Below are 22,656 nucleotides of genomic sequence, written 5' to 3'. Positions count from 1 at the left end.
TTTATGGAGATGAAATGGGGGTTGATTGAAAAGCGAAGGCCTCGGCTCTTTTCGGCGTGCTGGGAGAGAGAAACCTTCAGATGGTGATCGGTCCATGTCAGGCCCATTTTATGAGAGCTTGATTTGGATGGGGACTGAAGGGCAGCCTTCCCCCTCCCTAAACTGAACCCCTGAGTGACTTCTCAATTAGTGTGCGGCCTAGTGGAACTGTGAGACATTGCTAGATGCTCCAAGCAGCGTCCACCCCTGAGATCTCCTTCAACCACGTGGTCAAGGTTATTTTACTGTGGATATAACATCAGTACACATGCTTATATTGAGCCAAACCTGGCTGTGGAGATAAAAGCTGCTGTCTTTTTTTTTTTTTTTTTTTTTTTTTTTTTTGGTTGTTGTTGTTCCTAGCAATTCAGCAAACAAAAAAACATGGTACATCTCATCTGGATTATCATATCTTTATGAATGACTTTGATATCTGAACCAATAAGATTCTGCCTTGTTCTATTAAGTGAGCCATGTACATGAAAGAATCTGAAGATTTCTTTTCTCTCAACCTGCCTAAGTGAGCCCCATCTAGTCCAGTCACTCAGCTGTACTTTTGTAAAATGAGATGTAAATGCAGCCATTTTAACAGCTTGATTTATTCATGAGCGAGCCAAGAGAGAGAGAGAGAGAGAGAGGAATGCAAATGAGCTGCTCTGGCTTTGCCCTTGGCCCGGGCGCAGCCACAAACAAGCCCGTCTCACTGAAGGAATTAACAGCTTTATTACATTACCTGACAGTATGGGCTGCACATGACAGCTTCCACAGCTTCCTGTGCGAATGCTGATGTCATCATAGTGAGCTGTGTGTAGCTCAGTTGACGTGTGCAGTGCAGGGCGAATGTCAGAATTGGCTTTTAGTTAGTGTTGTTTATTAGAGTTTTTGCAAGGTGAGCACTGTATTGTTATTCCGCATGCTACTTCTTCTTAGTATCCCAACACTTTTGAAGAATTCATTCAGCTCGTTTAACATACAGACTCTGTTTAACCACGCTTCAAAGACCTTTCCAGCAACTATTAAATATTCAAGTTTTTACTATTTGGAGTTGAATGATGTCTCTGTGTTTATATGGGTTAACTCTGGGTTCTCATGTCCTATCTCTTCAAAACATGCTGGTAGGTGGACTGGGATATGTAAAATTGTCCCTAATTGTGAATGAGTGTGTGAATGTGTGTGTGCATGGTGGACTGTGATGGACTGACTTCACATCCAGGATGTATTTCCACCTCGTGCCCAGTGTTACCAGGATAGGCTCTGGATCTGGATGTGATTTTCCCATTGACGGAATGTCTATCGGAATCTTACTTGGCGATGTCCGAGCTGTCCAATCGTCTGTGCGTGCACAGTGTAGTGCCCCGTTCTGGCCCCTTTCTTCAATACATTCTCCTCTTTTTTTCCTCTTTTTTTTTTCTTTTGTTCCTTCCCTCATTCTTTTCTGTTCATTTTTCTGTCTCTCTGCATATTTTGCTGTTTTTTTTTTTTTCTTTTTCATCGTTCATTTTCTTCTTCTGTATTTTCCTCCTCTCTATTTTCCCGTCTTTCTCTCTCTTCTTTTTTCTTTCTGCTTTCGGTAATTTACAGTATTAATTCACTCTTCTATTCCACCCTCACAGTTAGACCTGCTCACCTGTGTGCTGTTTGATGTGTGTTGTGGGGGAGGCAGTGCTGTAGAGCTGTAAGTAATCAATGCAATCCTCAAATCACATCCTGCCTCTTCATTAAATACCTATCTGAGTGTGGGGGGAAATAAGGGCACTGGATTAATCCAGGTGTGTGTGCGCGCACGTGTGTGTGTGTGTGTGTGTGTGAGAGAGAGAGAGAGAGAGTGAGAGAGAGCTGAGGCAGTTGCTGGTGGTTATGTATTGATTGTGCTGAATCTCCACTGCTTTTCCATACAGTTTTAATCTCCCTGAAATGCTAAAGAGGCAATCAAAAGGAATCACCAGTGTGTGTGCGCGCGTGTGTGCGCATCTCAGCCCAGCTCATCTGCATTGGGTTTGCACACCCCACACACACCAGTCTGCATCTATCCTGAGTTGTTGTACTGCAGTTAAGCTACACGTTGGCCACCATCTTATGTGTGTGAATAAGAGCTACTGTACGAGGATAACGCTATTATTCTAATGATGTGTTTTGACTGAAGATTTGTACTTTAATCTAGACTACTTCTGTTCAACAGCTCTATCTACATACGACACATTTATCTTCAGTCACCTACAAGTAATGGTTTAGATTACTGTGTAACCGCATAATTCATAAAAGTCTTTGTCTGCGATTATTTTAAGTTGAAAGAAGTTCCTTTGCTGAAAGGGAAAAGGTATGCCATAATGAAACAGTTAAGCTTTTTCCCTTCTGTCAGAATTACCCCAGCGCTGCTCGTGCTCACATTCTAACAGCTCCAGATATTTGGATTTGATCAGGCCTAAGGCTTTTGTGTGCTCTCATTAAAATAATTGGCTGCTCTTGGTCCATTCATTAGAGACTCCTCTATTGTTAGGCATGGGTAGCGAGATCATTTGCCCTGATTCTTTCCTCCCTGCCACACATTGGAATAATAAAGAGACATCACACTCGGGGAAGTGGAGCCGCTGCACTTGGTAACGCATTACTCTGATACCCATATGTCCCTGGCACAAAGCAGAGCAGGCTTTTGATACCGAAAGGGGGTGCGGATAATTAATTTGATTTTTTCAAATGACAGAGGGAGGGGAAAGCGTATTGATCATGAGTTCATTTGGCTTTATCTTTATTCAACTAATTACTTTTAGTCTGAAGAACATTAAGGTGGATTTTCATTTTAACCAACAGTGGGAATTTTTCACTGAAAGGGGGGAAAAAATCCCCATCTGTATTTTAGCAGTTAAAACATTTCAATCATTACGTCTACAAAAACGTCCCCTCATGCTGATTGTGGGAAGCCATTTAGGACTTTCATCTAATTAAAAACCTATATTAAGTATTTTTTTTTTACTTCTTTTGTTTGTTAGATAAAAAAAAGAGGGGAGTTAATCAAGTAGGTTTTGAAGTAATTTTTTGCTGACATTTTTCTCAGCTATAGCCTGTGTGATAGCGTTCTGGTGATGAGGTTTGATCAAGCAGTTCTAATTACATTAATTTTCTGTTTTGTATAACTACACAATTGGGCTGTTCATTGCAGTTCATTCAAAACATCTTAATAGAGCTGGACAGGTTTGTCTGTTTTGACAGAAGTCTTTTTTTTTTTTTTTTTTTTTTTTAAATGTCACTTCATTTCAGCGCTAAAGGAAGCACAGAATGTCTACAGCAAACTGTTAATGAGGAAGGTGGAATGTATTAGCACATCGGTGTGCTGGGAAACTTTAAACATGTTGCATACGGCCATGGCCAACAAAACTGCACTACATTTAATGTTTAGCAAAGATTCGATCTATTTTTCTGATTTAGGTTTTCTTTAGCTGACCTTTTACAAGAGCTTACATAGTCAATGACTGTAACTTTACCGTCCTTTACATCAAATTGCAAAAAAAGATAAGTAAATAATAATCATTTTTTCAAAATCAGGCACAAAGAAAAATGTTCCATTCCTGTTCTGTTTTTAAGGCACCTTGTAATTGCTGTGTTTTGTGTTTGGGGGGAAAAAAGAAGCTTGACCACCATTAACCTCTATGTGCTACAATTTACTTTCCAAGTCTACGCATTAAGGCTCATTCTTGCAAATGTGTGTGTTCTTCACTTACTGTAATTAAATAGAGCTTTTCACATGTAATCTGTAAATGCAGAGAGGTCAGAACGAGTACATGTATTCACCATTAGTTGAATCTGAAATAAAGGCACAATTACTGAATCATGTTTTCCTTCAGCGTTAAATTGTCATGATTGAAGGGTCAGCGTTTCAACCGATGGTTCAAGGGTAGGACGGCATTGTTTTCATTTTTCGGCCTTGACGGTACATAATAAAATGGGGCTTTTGCAACGAACTGTTTGACGTTTTGGCGTGTACGCTCAAAAAGAGAAGCTCTATTAAAAAAAAAAAAACCTTCTTAAGTGTAGTCTAGCATGTGCATAAGAAATACACAGGAAATTCAATTCCCAAGCAACTCGTCAAGAAGAACACTGGGAACGTTAAAGGTTAAAAGGCATTTTAGAACATTCTGTACAATCAAAAGTAAAAAATAAACATAGTGTTTCCAGAACTTTAACTGATTTCCCATCATACTTTGAGTACATGTTAACGGCAAGAAAATTAAAGTTAAAAGAAGCCACTCAGTTAGGGTTGTGTTTAAATGCTACACATTCTGACTTGCAATGTATGAAAACAAACTGAGAGGTTCTTTGGTCTATTTGACCAAAATGTATTTATTACATTTGGTCAAAACACCAAGCTAAAAGTATCTGATGCATCTATGCTCAGAATGCTCAGAGAACACAATAACGCATTGTTGATTTGTTAGAAGGCTCATTTGCACATTGCAGGCTACTGCAATCTCATTATTGTAAAATAAAATGTGGCGATTATGATAAAGTATATGAGATGCAGCCCTGTCTGGCATTGCCTCGATACCACACGTGCAGCAAAACATGTCTGTGTTTTGACCTGGATACATCATGAACAATAGCCACTGGATCCATTTAGGAGCTCTTCACAACAGCATTGTCCCTCTCCATCATTTTGCTTCTAACAGCTAAAGATCACACTACCAGCATTTCCATTTAAAAATGCTTCTAAATGGTTTTCGAGAATCAGTCGACTGGACGCATTATGTTTTTGGATGGTCCCCCTCCAGTTGAGATTAGCTTAATTAGCTGTGAAGAGCACTGACTCGTGGGACCACGCGTGTTTGGTGCAGATAATTGCAGGCCTAGTGTGGTGCACCCTGGCACTCAGCTTGTGACTGCAGGTGGGTTGGCACTATCGAAGTGCACATCTGGGCCCTGCGGGGGTTCAAAACTTTCATTACACCCTCTTCAAAATGTCCTCCCAGTCCCCACACAGTGCTGCCAAATTTCAGTGCTGAAAGGCCTTTGGTTGTATTTAGCAAGGGCGTAATTATTTTTCCTTTGTTTCACTGTGATTTTCTGTTCAAAAGAGTCACAAAATGGAAGCCTGTACAGTGGTGTTTTGATTCCGGCAGCGCCCGTATGCTCAAATGCAAATGTTTGGCTTTTCTTATTCCTTTGCAGGCAATTTAAGCCACTGTCTTATCTATTATTTGTTCATCTATGTAATCTCGCTCATAAGGTAGTCATTTTCTGAACTTGTTGTCTTCTTACAAAACTGTTTACAATGAATTATCTTGTAGTGGCAAACAGAACCAGTAACCTTTGCTGTCAGGAAACAATTACCCTCTTTAGGAAGCATGTTTCTCCATATTAAATGTCGTGGCTTACAGGACTACTGTTCCAGTGTCCACGAAAGAGGCATAGAGTGGAAGAAATAGAGGATGTGAAGCCTCATCAGTGAGAGATGCTCATGAGACGCTCGGGAGACTGAAACGGTACTTCTTGATGATTAGCTCAGATCCCTGCATCAGACCGAGCGGACTGACATTTGGGCGGAAAGCCATCTGTACTGCAGCAGCAACAGGAAGAGAAGAGAGGCGCATAATTCATCATTAGGATATCAGAGTCCAGGTGCAGATTAGAAGTGATCCGGCCAGCAGCCAGGCAAAGCAGGGCACTCAAGGAGGAAAATCTTATCCCACAGCCAATTCCCAGAGCATGGCTGCCCTTAATTGAAATAATTTTGCCCCAAGAGTTGTTTAATCTTTGGAAATCGCACACACAGGAGGGTATAAATTGAAGAAAGCAGACGTCTGATCGCATTGCCAGCCTTGTCCACTCTCCATCAACCAACCCACCCTTCTCCTTTCCCTTCCCCTGCTCTCACACTCCGACTCTCTTCCCTTACTAAACCCTGACGTTTTCAAGCTTACGCCAGCGTGGGCCATGGAGCCGGTGCCGCATGCTGGCGTGGGGCGCCTGCTGCTCGAGACGCAACAAATCATTTTTCTGTTATTAACCCTGAGCCTGTAATTATGCAGATTGCCATAGATTTTCCCTGGGTGCCGGGAAGTGAGATCCAGGGGTTGCTCTCAGCGTGGCAGGCGGACGAGAGAACGGCCGTGCATTACTGAACTTGCCACATTCATCATGTTGACTGATGGCACGCGGAGCTGGTCCCCGGGTCCCGGTGGTTAATGTAGTGGGTAATTAACTGTCATTTGCCTGGTAATAGGCCGATGATCAATGGTTTGTGAGGAAACAAATTCTAATTCGGCAGCTGATGAATGCATGCCGAGGCCAGAGCAATTGAAGTGGCGGGGTGGCAGAGGGGAAGGGGAGGAAGGAGAAAGAGGGAGCCACTGTCAGAATTTCAAATGGCTCTAGAGGTGGCGGTGTTATCGCTCGCTCTTTTTTTTTTTTTTTTTTTACTTTTTTTTTTTTTACTTTAAAGGGAAAAAGTAATGATTGGCCCTGAAAGAAAGTATGCTTAATTTGTTGCCCTTGATGTTTAGAGAATACATAAATGGTTGAAGGGAGAAAAAAAAAACATGGGATAAACTCATAAAGGTGCTTTGAGCCGTCTTGCTTTTACTTCGGTTTGTTTCTGCACATGATAATAATAATAAAATGTTCTCATTCGAGTGTGACGGCAAGTAAATTATACGAATTGTACAACTTGGTGACCATGTTGAGGTGACATCACTTGTGCTTTTTCCAACAGGCCGTTGTCTAATCATTACAAGCGAGCTGAGTGCCTGGGTTTCGCTCCTGCACCCACTGGGCTAAAGCCTTGTGGAATAATTTAATTGGTATCTGTTTTTCTCTCATCAAATACTTACCATTCAGCCATGAAGTACTGCTGTGCACCTTTTCTCTCCAATAAGGTGCTGCTGAAATCTACGGCGCGATGAATTCTAATTTCGTGTTGCCTCTTTCAGCCTCTTTAAATATATATGCTGTTTTGTCAAGCTTTGAGTTGGAGCAAAAGTGATTTCCTCTGTAACAGGCTTCCCACTGGGCTCCTGGCCAGACAGAAAAGTTAACCATGCCTCAAGCTAATCAACCCGCCCTAAAAAAAGAAGAGTACGTTTGTGTACTTTATCATCCAGTGTTGGTCTGTGCATGTCAAGGTTTATACTTTGCTCCTCTTAGAGACCAGATTTGGAGAACATGTGCCCTTTGAATTCATTACTAGCCAAGCACACTTAATTTGCTGCCTCCCCAGAGAACCATTAGCGTCTCTGGCATCAAACTGACGGAGCAAGCAAAGACAAGTGGCAGGTAGGGCTTCATCCATCGCCTCCTCCCTCCTTCCTCTCCTGCATGGCGTGGACTCAGGTCCTTCTCAGGAGACATCAGTATTTGGTGCACCTTCATCATCTGTAATAACTCTAAACTTTTGATAGAGTGCATATTAGATAGAGCGTTTGTTATGAGACACGTACTGTGCTCTAGTCCTGTATGGGTCAGCTTTAATGTTTACCATCGTACCCGTGGTACTGTTGAACCGCTGACCATATTGAGGATATTACAAATAACAACCCAGCAACATGTCTTCAAACTATTTATCCATATAATACTGTGCCTTTAATATGAATGGTTTCTCTCAACTGCAGCCAACACAGAATCTGTAGTAACGAATGTCTTACATTTTAATGCCTTATGGAACAAACAAGAAAAGAAGAGTTTCTGTTAGGACACATGCCTCTTCCTTTATTCATAAGCTTTTTGAAACTTGACAACTCAAGTTGTCAGGCTGAGGAACAAGAGACAAACTAAATTCAAAAGTGCTTTTTGCTTGAAAACAAGTTGGGAAATATATTCCCAAAATACCTGGGCTCATTTTCTACTCATTGTTCCTCGAGCATCTAAGGAAAAGAACATCTTTTTTTGGACATTCATCGCTTACGAGATCAAAACCCTGCATTTTCTTTGTACAGTTTTGGTGTGCGTTCTTATGGGACATGGATGTAACATAGATTTGTTTGCCATGAGTAAGCAGAATATTGAATAAAGTTTAGATGCCAATAAGACTCCTGGAAGATTAAACTGAAACAGTTCATAATTACGTGTCGAGCTGGTGGATAGCTGTTTCACAAAATTGCTCCGAAAACAATATGAACACAAAATTGGAGTGCAAACATGAATGGGCATGAGGTATATGTAAATAAATAAACCTTGTGCAGACTCCTTGAATGCTGTTGGTATCCACGGTAGCCAAAGTGGCAAATAGCTGCTATAAAAGTAGCTTTACTGCTGTAATGATATGATTTCTAGAAAATTCCTCATTACTGTTTGAAAACCAAGACTGTCGGGAGACTTCAGATGCAAATGCAGGTTTATTGAAAGAGTCCAATGGTGAAAGAACGACAAGCAAATGTCATGTGACCATACAATACACCATGCTAAGAAAGACCCTTAAACTATATAGAACTGAAAAAAAAAAAAAAAAAAAAAAAAAGAGCAAAACGCCATTCAAAAAGAAAAACAGACACGCTTGGACTCATCACTGGCCAAGAGCAAGACTTGAGAGAGAGAGAAAGGGAACAGGTGCGCTTAATCAAAAGTTCAGATCGGGGAACTGTATGTGCCGTAGTCGGTGTTGCCTGTAGCTCGATAATTGGGGCTAAGGATCCTGGGAATCTGAGTTCAGTTTTGGATTAAGATTGGATTTAAGGTTAATTTTGTGAATTTTTTTCATTTTTTTAAATTTATTTTTTAAGCTAAAACTACTTCCAAGAATTAAATTTTAGAGAACGTATTTTTAGAGAGAATTTTTTTGCCTTTTTTTTTTCTTTTTTCATTTTTTTGTGCTCAAATATCAGACACATAATACCTGCCCTTTGGTCATATTAATTTGTGGCTAATAATTCATACTGCAGGTGCTTATTTAATCTATTTCTACTGACACTGCCTTGTACTTTTAGATAGTACTTTTTTGATATTCATAACCTTATTTATTAAAGAAAGCATTCATTGATATTCATTGATTGATATTTTACTCATTTAAAAGATGTAATCCTCTGTAGACTCTAAAATAAGCTTGCACGTCTTTAGGTTTTTACACACACGAACCTTTAGTAAAGAGGGTACTTGCAGTTTAATTGGTCATTTATCAGTTCAGTTGTGCTGTCTTTATTTTGGTATTTATGACTAGGGATATATTTTGCTGTGTGTGTGTCTGTCTAGCCAAAAAATGTATCGTGAAATCCGCTAGCAGTCAGCGAGGGCAGTAGTGCTCCGTGTAAACAGTTGTTCTTGCAGGGCATTCAGGATCCAGCCTTTTCTTTGGGGGTTTTCTGAGCATCTGAGCTTTATGACAAGTTTTCCACACAGTATGGCAGTGAATACAGAATTATAATGGACATGGCATTATGTTTTGTTTTCTTCTGTCACAGTGTTCTTGGGTGCAGGAGTCCCAGAGAGAGTGTGTTGTTTAATGGCCTGTTAGCCAGTTGGTCCAGGGTTTGTGCTGTAGCAATTCTTCTGAGGGATTTCACCTGTGCACCTTTGTAAAGCACATCGTGCTATGATTATTTGTTGAAATGCACTATAGGTTTGGGCAATACCACAGCACAAAGTCACCAGGTTCACATGAAGCTATTTAGTGTGAAATGTGCTCAGCTACAGTCAAATCCGGATTTAATGGCACCCTTCAAAAGAATGTGCAAAATTGATTGTATAAGATTTTTTAAAAATAAAAATTCAAATAGTACACTCAAATGAAAAGATATTTTGTCTAACAATAACATTTCTATAAGAACTTCAGTTTTCCCATGCATTCATTCATTCAGCTTAAATATCCACTTTTACCTGCTCAGAGTCTAGAAGGTTCCGGAGCCTAGCCTGGGAACACTGGGCATGAGATGGGAATACACCCTGGATGGGACTCCTGTCTGTTGCAAACTACAATTATTAAATATTATTTTCCTTTATGCATTAAACTATATTATGTGCTAAAATTAAATTGTAGTAGTCCCATGTCCTTAAGCACAAAATCACCTATTGCACATTATTACTTTTGTTATTATTATTGTTATTAATTTTGTATCAGTTGCCTGTACTGTCTTAGCTCCAGTCTTTGCGTATTTAGCAGTATATCCCGTTCTTTGGATGCATGCAATGACCTGTCAAACAATCTTTAACCTTACATGTGCGGTTTTGTACAAACTGTCATCAATGCAGCGGTCTGTGTTTTTGTAGATTGTTAAAACAGCAGTCCAGCTGTTGATATGATTTCCTATGTTCCTAACACTGTGCACTTTTTGGGTTGAAGCTGAGAGACAGCAGGCAGATAAAGGCAGGTTTATTCCTCACTTAGTGGGACAAGCAAAGCTTTTTGTATTTGGAAAGCCCACAGCTCTGCACCCACTCACTCAAATGAAAATAGCGTGACATGTCCATTTAAAGGCATGGGCCACTTTAAATTTGCAAGAGATGGGAAGTCGAAGAAGACAGATTGTGTGAGTGGGGGGAAAAAATGCAGTGCCATTTTGATTCAACCTGACAACAAAAAAGCTGGAGGCGTCACTTTTTCATATGGGCATCATCTGTCATTCATCAGGTGAAACTCGGAATGTTTTTCTCCACCTTAAACAAAGCAGGGTTTAATCTTAACTTTGTTTTTTTTTTTGGAGTCATACGTGCGCATGTCTGACTGCATTTCAATTTTAATTCTGTATAATCGTATGAAAGTACATCTCCTTGCTTACATGCTTGTTTGGGGATGCATTTTATCACACTATAAATCCACAGTGCAAATTTACATTCACATTTAGCAATTTTAGATCCAAGGCTTCTTACAACGACAGATTCATTATTTCATGTATTTCATATTAAGCCCTTTGGAGGCATTTGGAGAGAAATGAGTAGGATGAAAAAGATAACACAAATGTAGCTATATTTAGACAGCTCAAAAGGAGAGACGTACTTGATTTAATCATTTTTGCCACTGAACTTGCAGCCGAAGCCTCCTTCTGCTCTCCGTTAGTCAGTTTGACCGCTACAGACGATAGCCTTTGTTGTCCCAAGGTGTGTTGAGGGGATCCCTTAATTCTGTAGGTATTCATAAGAGCGCAGTCTATCTGCTGTATGCTTTGCCTGTGGGGAACATGCTTTTTTCCGAAGGTTAATAAACAACCCTGCATATCACAGGCCTGGAGATCATTTATCAGATTGCGATCTCTTACAGGCTTTGAGAGTGGCATGCAGTTTTATCATTTTAACAATGACGGCTAAAAGTGCCTGGAGAAGCCTGCCTAATAGGTTATTTTGTTATATGATTTTGTTATCAGATTGCTCTCTCTCTTTTTCTTCCCCCTTTTTACTCAGACTAGGTTGCAGCACAGTCACAGCTATGAATCCCTAATGAATTCTCTCTCTCTCTCTCTCCCTCTCTCTCTCTCTCTCTCTCTCTCTCTCTCTCTCTCTCTCTCTGTCTCTCTGTCTCTCTGTCTCTCGCGCGCTTTCTCTTTCTTTCCCCTCTCTCTCTGTTCTGAGGACACCTTCTCAAATAATAAGATCTTTCCCGGGCCGAGTCCCTGCTCGGCCTCTGTGGTGCTAACCTTGTCGAGTCGGTGTCAGCAGCACTAGTCATTGCGTGATATTTCCAGTGCACTTGAACTGTCGCTTGTGCCTTTAGGGCACCTTCGAAGCCATTATTATTATGATTGTTTAACCCATCACACTGAAACGTAATGAGGAGCTATGGGGAGAAGAGCTAAACCAAAGAAGCAACCCTGTGCAATCTATTGCATTGTGGTATTGAACCTTAGCTATCTAGTGATGGTCTTTCAAAACACTCGATTCCTCCCATGTTTTGGCAGGTTGTTTGGTGTGACGGGGAACTGTGCAGCCTGCAGCAAGCTCATCCCAGCCTTCGAGATGGTCATGAGAGCCAAGGAGAATGTCTATCACCTGGACTGCTTTGCCTGCCAACTCTGTAACCAGAGGTGAGCGTTGCCTGTCTGTCTCTACCCAACCTGCGAGCTTTGATCAGATCCACTGCGTTTGCTGGCATTTTCCATCAAACTCTGAAGCTCAGAAGCACGTATGTTTATGAGGCGTGAAGACACTTAGATATAAGTGATGTCTATCAGTTATCTTTTTACATATTAATCAGCAGTGTGTTGTCGTCGTTGCCCCCCTTCATAAACACAGAATACACAAATACACACATTTTAACTGCCATAACCAGTCTAATGAAAGGTTTTTAGGCATTCAGTAGTAAAAATTGTATTGGGAAATGAACTTTCTGGACAGCCAACACACATACACACTCAAAGATATCTAAATATCTTAGAATACATATTCACTCTGATTATCTTTTACACACATTGGTTTTGCTTTCCACCAGTCATAATTCACTAATCCACTAACCAACTGTTGAGATTCTGAACTAGCATAAAGGTGTTGGTGCATATTTGCTGATTAATGAAGGTTCTTATCAAACTGGCAAGTTCTCTTAATTCACTTACTTGATAGAAAAAGGCTCTCATCGATGAAGGCTTCCGGGAAGCGTCACGGAAATATTTCCACATGTGCTTTTTTCCCCTAGCAATTGAACAGCTAATGCTACCCAAAATTAAGAGGTCAGTGGTATATTGACAGCAAATTCAACAATCATGCACACACACACTCCTAAAACCTGTCATTCCACTAAATGTTATAGGGAAACCTAATTTTAAGATTAACAACATGGAGATGAACTTTATTTCATTCTATTAAAAGTAGAAATATTTTTGAGAAAGGAAAAAAAATAGTGTACGATCTCCCTGTGTCCAATTGGGTTTCCTCCAGTTCTCCAATTTCCTCCCATTTCCCAAAAATATAACTTTTACGGCTTGGTGTATTTTTGTGTGCATGTACTTGGACTAGCATCCCATCCAGAGGGCATTCCTGCCTTGTGCCCAGTGTTCCCAGGATAGACTCTGACCTATCGTACCAGGATCTACCATGACCCTGACCAAGATGAAGTGGTTACTGAATATGAATGAACGAACGAATGAATGAAATACAAATATTAGGAGATGTAGTATCCCATTTTGGAGGACATAGCCCACTAATGATCCCCTGTACAGCAGACCTTACTTGGGCATGTATTAGTCATGAAACACTGTATTAAAATCATCATGGTTTATGAACTAAAGAAACATTAGAATCCTCTGTCAAATTCAGTGTTTTTTTTTTTTTTTTTTGATCAGTGTTCTAAGTTGCCTTGCAAATTCCTCTCACGAGCGAGTCATGTGAATGTGAGGAGTGCCGCTTGCTCAGTTCGGCTAATCAGACACCTACAGAGAGCAGACATGGTGTAAACAATGACAGAGGGATGCGACACCACAACTTTATTCTCACTACAAACAACACTTTAAATCGGCAGTGTGTGAGCATTTTGGATATCTAAAAATGCTCGGGGTGTCATCCAAGATGAAGGATATCCAAATTGCAATCAATGACTGTCGTTTAAACTGTTTCTGATTTCAGTTCAAAATGAGAGCTTGCAAAGGTTTATGCACTTTGAATCTGCTTCAGCATCTCTGTGATCACTATTTCACACAAATCAACATAAAATGAGTAAAAAAAAATTTTATAAAGAAATGCTTGTTACACGCTTATCAAATTTTTTTTTTGGTAATCTATTGGCCCTGGTGTTACAATAAACACTTTTTTTACTGACAACTAAACATTTCATTTTTTTTAAACAAAAATAAATAGTTAAAAGTGATTATTGCTCACTCTATAACTGTGTCAGCAAAATCACCCATCCCTATTAGGGTCTTTACTGGTGTTTGAGTTTGAATTACCTCACTCGCTATTTTCAGACGTATTTTGTTTTAAGTTTATGCTTATTCCTTGATGAGATAAACGTATGTGTGAGTCCATTTTCACTGCTCACCATGGACAACTGCAAGCATCAATCTCCTTCATACTTGGAAGAGCCAGTGGAGTGGATACCTCTGTCTGTTTCTCAGTTTTTCTCTTACACACACACAAACCCTAAGAGCAGTGCACATCAGAAGGGCAGATTGCAGGTTCTGGTTACGCACAATTAGCACCGGGTTATTGTCTTGCCACTTCACTTGTCTGCGCGAGACACACTCTCCTAATGCAAGGAGTCAGCTAATCTTCATCAGCGAGAGCCTAGCCTGGTCCACTGGCCTTCCCGGCATTAAAACCCATTTAGAACCAGGCAAATCTTTCTTTTTACATTAGGCCAGCCAATCAAGTGTTTAATAAAATCGACGTCAGGAATGCACTCTCGCTGCTGAGGCCTCTCTACGCCGCCACGCCTGCCCATCACAATTTCACCCGCCCTCACAGCAAGATTTATGGTGTGGTGTCTGCACTAATTGCTGCTGTTTCTCACCCAGAGGCTAGACTTTTGCAGCAGTTTCTTGACACTTTGAAACATGGGTGTTTAGAAGAATTTTTATAGGCGGGTCTGGAAGTCACATGGTCCTTCAAATATGTATGTATTTGAGCAGGGAAATGGCTGAAGTATGGTGGACTCCGGAACTGCAAAACTGCTGATATAAAAAAAATAATCATGACTGACAATTAAACACACGGCGAAAATTCACCCACAGAGATGCACAAGCTGAGTCTCAAATACACATCTTTTCAATACTGAGAGTTCAAGATGCATATTTAGCTGTCAGCCCACTGTATATTGGCAAGACCTTCTTTTCTTTGTGAGCTGAAAACACTGGAGAACGGAGCATCAACAGTGTGATATATAAATCCACCTCATTAGCCTACATGCCAATTCATTTGTCAGCAACTTGACATGGTATTATCTCTACAGACATGCATAGACATGTCATCTGACACGCCTACGCAGCTTTGTTGTGCATCACTTTTCATGAAAAGCACCTCACAAAACTTCATGCACTTCTCTGAATGAAAAACAGATGGATAAATAGAAAGCCTCTCCATTACAGTTTTGTCAGGACTACAACCCGGTTTCAGCCTACCAGCACTTTGGTGTTCTTGGATAAACATCAGTAAGGCCATCCAGACTCTGTCAGCTGCCTGCGATGGCAATAGATATTTAAAAAGGATTTGAGGGTGGACACACTCCCATTGCTTTCAATTGGCACTTGCGCTGAATTGGGTTTGAATGTTGATTTGCTTATCAGGAGCTTCCAGTGCTGTGCACTCTGGGCCTGCTTTCCACATTTAGTTCAAAGTACAAAGGAACCAAAATGGGGAAATCACAAGCATGAAAATGAACTGATATTTATTTATTTATTTATTTATTTATTTATTTATTTAAAATACATAAATAACAACCGCCAACTAGTACACCCCCTAAAAGCCCAGTTTAGCAGGAGATAAACCCTGTTTGGCATTTAAGGACATAATCAGCCATATTCTCTTTTGGAGACTGGGAAGGATCTGTGCAGCCCTCGTACATTCATAGTAATATTATACAAGAAGTTAGAAAATTGATTGGTGAAAATAAATAGAAATCGAAAGCTATCGATTTCTATAGTTTACTTATTTAACCAGCATTGCACCCCTATCCATCTGGTGCCTCTGCTTTTTCATTCCACTGCTTCAAACAAACATAACAAAATGCCGTGGCCTTTCATGAAGACATCTAATCTGTCTTACAAAATGGCTACCTTGGTCTAACGGTGGGTTCGTGATGCACGTAGACGGCTATTTGAGGTTAGCAGGGTTCACAGCACGTAATTATTCTCCTTCTAAAGGGTCAACCATGGCCCAACATTCCCACTCTGTGGTTAAATGGATACAATCAGACTTGTACACACACTTCAGCCCCTCCACCCCTTCCCCCATGCACACACATTTACACAACCATCATCTCCTTTTAGCAGCTTTATTAGTCACCGCAGCCCACACAAAAGCACAGCTGAGAGGAGAAAATGTTACATACTGCCAGCGATTATCCCGATTTCATCGCACTGAATTCCAGGCCCAGGAAGCCATTTAGAGAGACATTTTAAGAGACATTTTACAAAGAAATATAAAGCTCAGCCTCTGTTTGTATCTGAATTCATTTCTCTGCTGTGAGATGGACAAAATGTGAATCAGTTGCACAGAATAGCATGTTTCAGATATGATTTATGTGTCTCCATTCAAGCAAGGAGATAATCATTCATAGTCACTGTATTTCAGGATATAGCACAATACCAAGTTCTAGTAGAAGCCTGGTCTGGTTTTTTAGAGTTGGATCAGAGTTTACAACCCGACAAACTCTGGAGCTATTTCTTCAGCTTAGTTAATGGGCACTGACCTCTGTCTGTGTGTCTGTGTGTGTCTGTGTGTGTCTGTGTGTGTCTGTGTGTGTCTGTGTGTGTCTGTGTGTGTCTGTGTGTGTCTGTGTTAGATTTTGAGTGACTCTAGCAACCCATTAGACACAGATTAGAGCTAGGGGAACAGTTAATCGATGAGTCTGTTGTCCACTCTGGCCTCATCAGCCCACTATAGACGGCTTGCCTTGTGCTGATGAGGCTGGCCACTGCTGCCCAAAGACTCTCTGGGGACTGGTACAGGGGCTCAGGCCACAGGTGCCAGGCAGGAGGAGGTCACAAGCATGGGTCAAAGTCAGATGGGGAGCTTGCCGGAGCCACATTCGTCTGTAGACTGCTATGGGGACTGAACTTCTACAGTCTGTGTGCTGCAATTGGCCACCTTGTCCCTCAGATCCACACCAAATGAAATGTTACTTCTAAGAAACAAAGAACTTGCACGAAATAGTTGCTTCTATTCTATTCTTCTCTTTTCTGATTCTAGTCTCTCCAGCTGCTTCATGTTCTCCCTACTCTTCTCTATCCCTCATTTAGCAGCTGCCTGTTATTTTGTCCTGGAGATGTTACTACTATAGTTAACATGGACCTCCGAGGCAAATCGCAGAAGTAGTCATACATCATTAGGTGCTGCCTTGGAATCTTTTCTTCAGCTAGATGGCTCTCAATAGACATATTCATCACAACTGTCAGACCTGAGGGGGGCAAGTAGGAGGAGGAAGGGGGAGAGGGGAAGTAAAGACAAGGAAGAGAAGAAAGGAAGAGTTAGGGAGGTAAGGAAGAGAAGAAAGGAAGGAAGGAAAACAAGAAAGAGGAAGAAGAGAAATAAATAAAGAGGTAAGAAAAGAAGGGAGAGAAATTAACAAAGAAGGAAGGAAGACCAATAAATGAATAAAAAAAGAAGAGATACAAACAAGAAAGGAAGGAATTAAGGGGAACATACAAGGAAGGAAGGAAGCAAGTGGAAGATTGACGAGAAAGAAGGAAATTAAATAAATAGGAGGGGAAAATGGAATGAAAGAAGGTAGGAAGATGAAGAAACTAAGCAAGGAAAAGAAGGGAAGAAATAAATGAGGAAGACAAAGAATGACTAAAGGAAGGCAACAAGAAATAAATTCTGAAAATGAATCATTTTAAATTTGAAAGAAAGAATATGAAAGAAACAAACAAAGAAGGAAGAAAAGAAAGTAACACAGAAAGAAAGAACGAACTAGAGCGCTGTCAGCTTAAATTCGTACATTTACATTTCCAAAAAAATAAAGGTAGTGAAGCAGCATTTGAACTCTGTGAGAAAGTGTTATTGGGGGCTTCACACACGAAGCTGGGGTTTGAATGCTGGTAGTTGGAACATGTGGTGATCTGTAATGACTGCAGGAACCACAAGATGGAGGGCAGCACAAGGGCATTTATTACTGCTACCTCTGATGGGCTGCCTGCAATATCCTTGTCATAATTGGCGCTCAGATGTCACCAGCACTGTTGACATTTCACCAAGCAGAAACAATTTGGTGCTGTGAAACTGGGCGGTGATGGGACAAAAAGGCAGCCGGAAAACACAGGCTTTAAATAAACACCGAAGGTTCCTGTTAGCAGGGGGAGCGAGATAGAGAGAGGGATGGGGGTACGAGGAGGAGGAGGAGAGGGTCCCGGGTGTCAAAAAAGATGGACACTAATGGATTCCTGGGAAGAATGTGTCATTTAAACAGGACGTTTTTATTGGTGCCAACGACACCATTACATTAAGCACACCTCTGCTTTGTGTTAATCACCATGTCAACAAGCACAATTAATGGATATTACTTGTTGATACTTGATTCTGCCTAATGGCTGCGGCTGCCGGCTGACACTGTCACCTGTGACTAATACAATCTTTTACAAACTTTCACAGGGAAAGAGTTTGTGATTAGAAACAGTTTATGCAGGGCTGTCTCCACTGCTTGTTAGGTTGCTAGATAGATGGAAAGGTTAACGTGTCTCTGTTCAATTGATCTTTTCATTCCCTAAAACAATGCAGTGTGGTCAACAGAGCACATTTAAGAGCTCTTGATTGGAGGCAAATGGGCTCGCAGGGGGATTGAAGCCTGCTGAGTTTGTTTGCGCTCCTGTTCCAGCCTCAAGCTGAGAAGTGAACTAGTCTTTTAATCTTCTAGCTAAAATGGTGATGGGGGAGTTTCAGGTACACACACACATGCGGCAAGAAAGAAGGAGGGGAAGCACACTGGTAAACAGAATTGCGCACTTGTAGTCTGACCTTGTCGAACCCGCTGTGAGCAAGATAAGCAGCCCTTAGGACAACTCAGCACACAGAGGAGCTCTCTCTCTCTCTCTCTCTCTCTCTCTCTCTCTCTCTCTCATTCCTTTTTTATCTTTCCTACCCTATTTCTCTTTCTCCTCACTCTCTCCATTTCTGTCTCTCTCCCTCCCTATGTATAACATATCATTACCCTTCTCACACACTTTCTCTCTCTCCTCGCCAACATAATCTCCTCTCTAAAAGGTCAAGTGAGACCGTGGCCCATTGGGCAGAGTGAGTGGAGGCCAGGCTGTGATTTATTCATGTTGCAGGTGAAGAAGCAGCTTCACGCTACCGATACACTCCAGAGATGCACACTGTAAACACAGCACCTTCCCTCAGGTCAGGTCCTCTCAAGCACTTCAGAGTTAGAGGTCAGGTTAGTGTTCATTGTCTCAAATTCCCTCATCTCAGTTCTCTCATACACCTTTTCAGTGCCAGAGCCAGTATTGGTTCAGAGAACATGAAAACAATTTTGAGACCCATGTTTGAGAGCTGAACCATCAGATTTAGGATTTGTGAGTATATTAATGCTGCTGAGTGTTTTACAAGCTTTTTACGTATACTGCAAGCCTTGAGAACATATTTTACCATCCAAAGTCAAACGCTTAAGCAACAATACACAGCACAAATATACTGTTATAAGCAGGTGTGTTTTATTGCTTTTAGCAATGCCACTCCTAGCACTCCAAGTTCCCCTTGGCAGGCTTAACCCTGTCCTTAATGACCAGCACCCCTAGCACTCTCCATGCCCCATTCCACCTTTCTGGACTCCCAGAGAGAATGCAGAAAAAAACATGCTTTTACACCACTACTGTGCTTCACTTCAGCAGCCATAATAATCATTATGCCATTTCATATCAGCTGGGACTCTTAACCATCCAAAGAACCTGTCAAGAACCCTTGTTTCCGACAATGTTATAACAACTGTGAAAGCTTTTACATCCTGTATGTCAAGCTTTGAGAAGATTTTACCAACCAATATCAAATCCTTCAGTGTCAATATAGAAATGGCTTCCTTGGATCGTTAATTGGAATCAAACTAATTTTGACATCTAGAACCTAGTGTTCATCATTTGTTTGTAAGTAATAGTAGAGAATAGCTTGAGAAGGCACTAGCACAAACACCTTGTCAATGGAAAAGGGCTATCTTTGTGTGAGGAAGCCTCTTCGCTGAGTGAAGCGCACGGCTGACCCTTCAAATGTTCTTTCATGGTAAGGGGTTCTTCTTGGAATCCTGTGTGAATGGGGAAACCCTTGGTTGTAAAGTTTCTACTTACAAGATTTAAGGGTTTCCCCAGACAGACAAACCCAAGAATGCTTTAGGATGCCAGATGGAAACCACCTATGATTATCTCACATTGAATAAACCCCCCCTCTCTCTGTTTTTCCTTCTCTCTGTGTCTCTTCTCATTTTTCAGGTTTTGTGTGGGGGACAAATTCTTCCTGAAGAACAACATGATCCTGTGTCAGACAGACTATGAAGAGGGGCTGATGAAGGAAGGCTATGCCCCGCAGGTCCGCTGACCCCTACATGGCACTTTCGCTTGTGGGGATAGAGCTGAGAGAGGACCTGAAAGGGGACATGCGGTCAGACACCAAAAGCACTACCATCCTCTCCAGCCCTTATCCTTGATAATGTACATAAGAAAAGCCCACTATGGGGCACTGCTGTACAGAATAGCCATAGAGACTTTTGTGAGTGCAGAAGGGGGTTTTGCAAGTCCCCCTGAGCAAAGTGACGCTGGTCTTGGATATTGCTGTGGCTCTTTTGAAATGATCCTTCTTCTCCCCTGCCCTTAAGACCCACGGCCCCATGGAGACAATCCACCCCATGGCCTGACAACTCACACAAATATACACACATCAAATCCTGCAAAAAAAAATAAAATAAATGCAAGCATATTCTTAGACCCCTCTCCACTGACCCCCATTTCACTCTCAGGCTAAGGACCATAATGAAAAAAAGGGAAAACAATCATTGAGTGATGAAAAGGTATAAATGTAGTCCTGTCAGCTGGGAGCGAGGGAGCCATGTCAATATAAGATCTCAGGTTGAGGGGGTTTCCTTATTTCTATTACTTTGCTTCTCTTTTCCTTTTATGAGAAAAAGCCCTGTCCAGCTGAGCACAACTCAGCTCTTTCTCTTGCCTCTTTCCTATTGGTTCAGCAAATCTGCTGGAACCGCTACACTGACGCAACTTTATTACTAAGATTATTCATATTCTGCTTGCTTTTATGTAAAACAGCCTCCAGAGATCATTGTCAGGACACTGTAGGGATTTGGTGCATAAGTCAGTTTGTTATATGGGGTGGGAGGATAGTGTCTGATTCACTTCTTTTATACAATGTATTTATTTGAACCTTTTCTTTTTTGGTTGTTGTTGCGCATCATATTGAGGCTTTGTCCTTGTCATGTTTATACTTGAATTGGATCACTGTCCAGTTGCTGAGCCTCTTGTCCAGACTTCACAAGTCTGGCCTCATTACTGCACACTGGCAAACACTTGTGGTATGTTGAAGAACAAGTCAGCTCACATAAACCAGAGGTGTGTAACCTCTGATTTACTGGATTTGACGAGTTTGTCGAAGTGCATGTTAACGCTACTGTACCGCATTTAAGCAGCATCCAACTGACACTTCAGTTACCTTCTGAAAGTGATGGCAAAGCCTCAAGTACAGACAAACTTATTTGTAAATGGTGGTTGTACATATTAAAAAAATAAAAAATAAAAGTATTCCTTTTGGCTTGCTATTAAATAATTTTCTTTTAAGTGTCACTCAGCATGAGATGTTTATTTTTAGGACACATGTAAATACTGTATTGTAATCATTTTAAGCACAAATGTAATACAGTTTTATTGTGTTAACATTGTGTGCCAGATGTCTTTTCTTCCCACATTCTCAACACTTTAATCCAATCCTTGTGTGAAGTGTGAACTGATTTTGCCCATTACTGCATTCATTTCCACCTCCGAGTGTTTACTGAGGCAATTTAGGTTACGTGCCTCACTGAAGGGCACAAGTATAGATGCAAAGAAGCCATCGAAGGCCTCTCCACTCACCACTCTATTAGCCTAGCCACCAGACCATGCTCTGCTCTCTGCTCCATGATTGATAGTAAGTGCAATCATTTTTGTCAGCCATTTTGTTGTCATCACAACTCAAAAATTGCCACCCTCTTTTCTTCCTCTACTGAAAAACAGGGAGTATAAGAGAATCTGTCAGCGCTAGAGTGCATTTAGGAGGATCAGCTGAGTAGAGGAGCATAGATAATCACCATCTGTTGAAATGTTAGGGCTTTTAATGTATTGTAAAAGCTACGAGCTGAGTTCATGCTACACTCACACAAGCTCTGCAGGTCATGACTGAGAACAAACACTGGAACCATTTAAAGCCTGTTGTAGTTTGGCTTATAAGCAAAGCCAGAGCCATGCTCGACAATCCGGCTTACTGTACGAGTAAAACAGTGAGATTAAAGCCCTTTCTCTAATTAGGGAGGCAGTTTAAAGTAGCCTGTAAAGTTTGACAATAGGCGCACACTCATCTCATTATAGCCCATAATAAGGAGACCAATTAAACTAATTGAATTGCTTTAGCTTGAAACACAGAGGGGGAAAGTGTCTTTGATTAGACTCAAGCTGTTAAGTCCCTCAATGGAGAGAGAGATTGGTCTGAAGCTACAATAAGCCCTGAAGAACTGGTGGGGGAGAAAAAATACTTTGAAAATGTACAACATAATGAGCAAATATATTCTCAAATCATACATGGTTGAACTGAATATTTCTAGGTTTAGAGTTAAGACACTGATTAATGCATGCTGTCGTTCAACTGGGTAATTCTACTATTGGCTTATTATCATCTAATATTATTATCATTATTATTATGTTCTTCTACTTGTAAATTGTTATAAGCTTTACAACTAACAATGGTAACATTTTCTATGAAGGCCGTCTGTATAATGTCCTATGAATACATTCAGCATTATACACTGTTGTTTGGCGCAGTGGCACAACAGGTAGTGTCGCCATCTCACAGCTCCATACAATTTCCCAGACCTTAAAAAAT

The 22,656-nt window shown here is 41.0% G+C and overlaps 1 protein-coding gene across 2 annotated transcripts in view; it reads left to right on the top strand.

The window, feature by feature from the left end:
- Positions 1-20,229, top strand: part of lmo3 (LIM domain only 3) — a 37,898-nt gene extending 17,669 nt beyond the window's left edge. For both annotated transcript variants that reach the window (XM_053650718.1, XM_053650717.1), the window contains exons 3-4: positions 11,847-11,972; positions 20,010-20,229. In XM_053650718.1, coding sequence (XP_053506693.1) covers positions 11,847-11,972; positions 20,010-20,115 — 232 coding nt within the window. In that variant the 3' untranslated portion in view covers positions 20,116-20,229. The remainder of the gene's footprint in view (positions 1-11,846; positions 11,973-20,009) is intronic.
- The last annotated feature ends 2,427 nt before the right edge of the window (positions 20,230-22,656 follow it).

This window comes from Ictalurus furcatus, chromosome 19 (assembly GCF_023375685.1).
Source record: "Ictalurus furcatus strain D&B chromosome 19, Billie_1.0, whole genome shotgun sequence".
Taxonomy (NCBI): Eukaryota; Metazoa; Chordata; class Actinopteri; order Siluriformes; family Ictaluridae; genus Ictalurus; species Ictalurus furcatus.
Note: the sequence above shows the minus strand (reverse complement) of the source record. Positions and strands in the feature narration are given on the sequence as shown.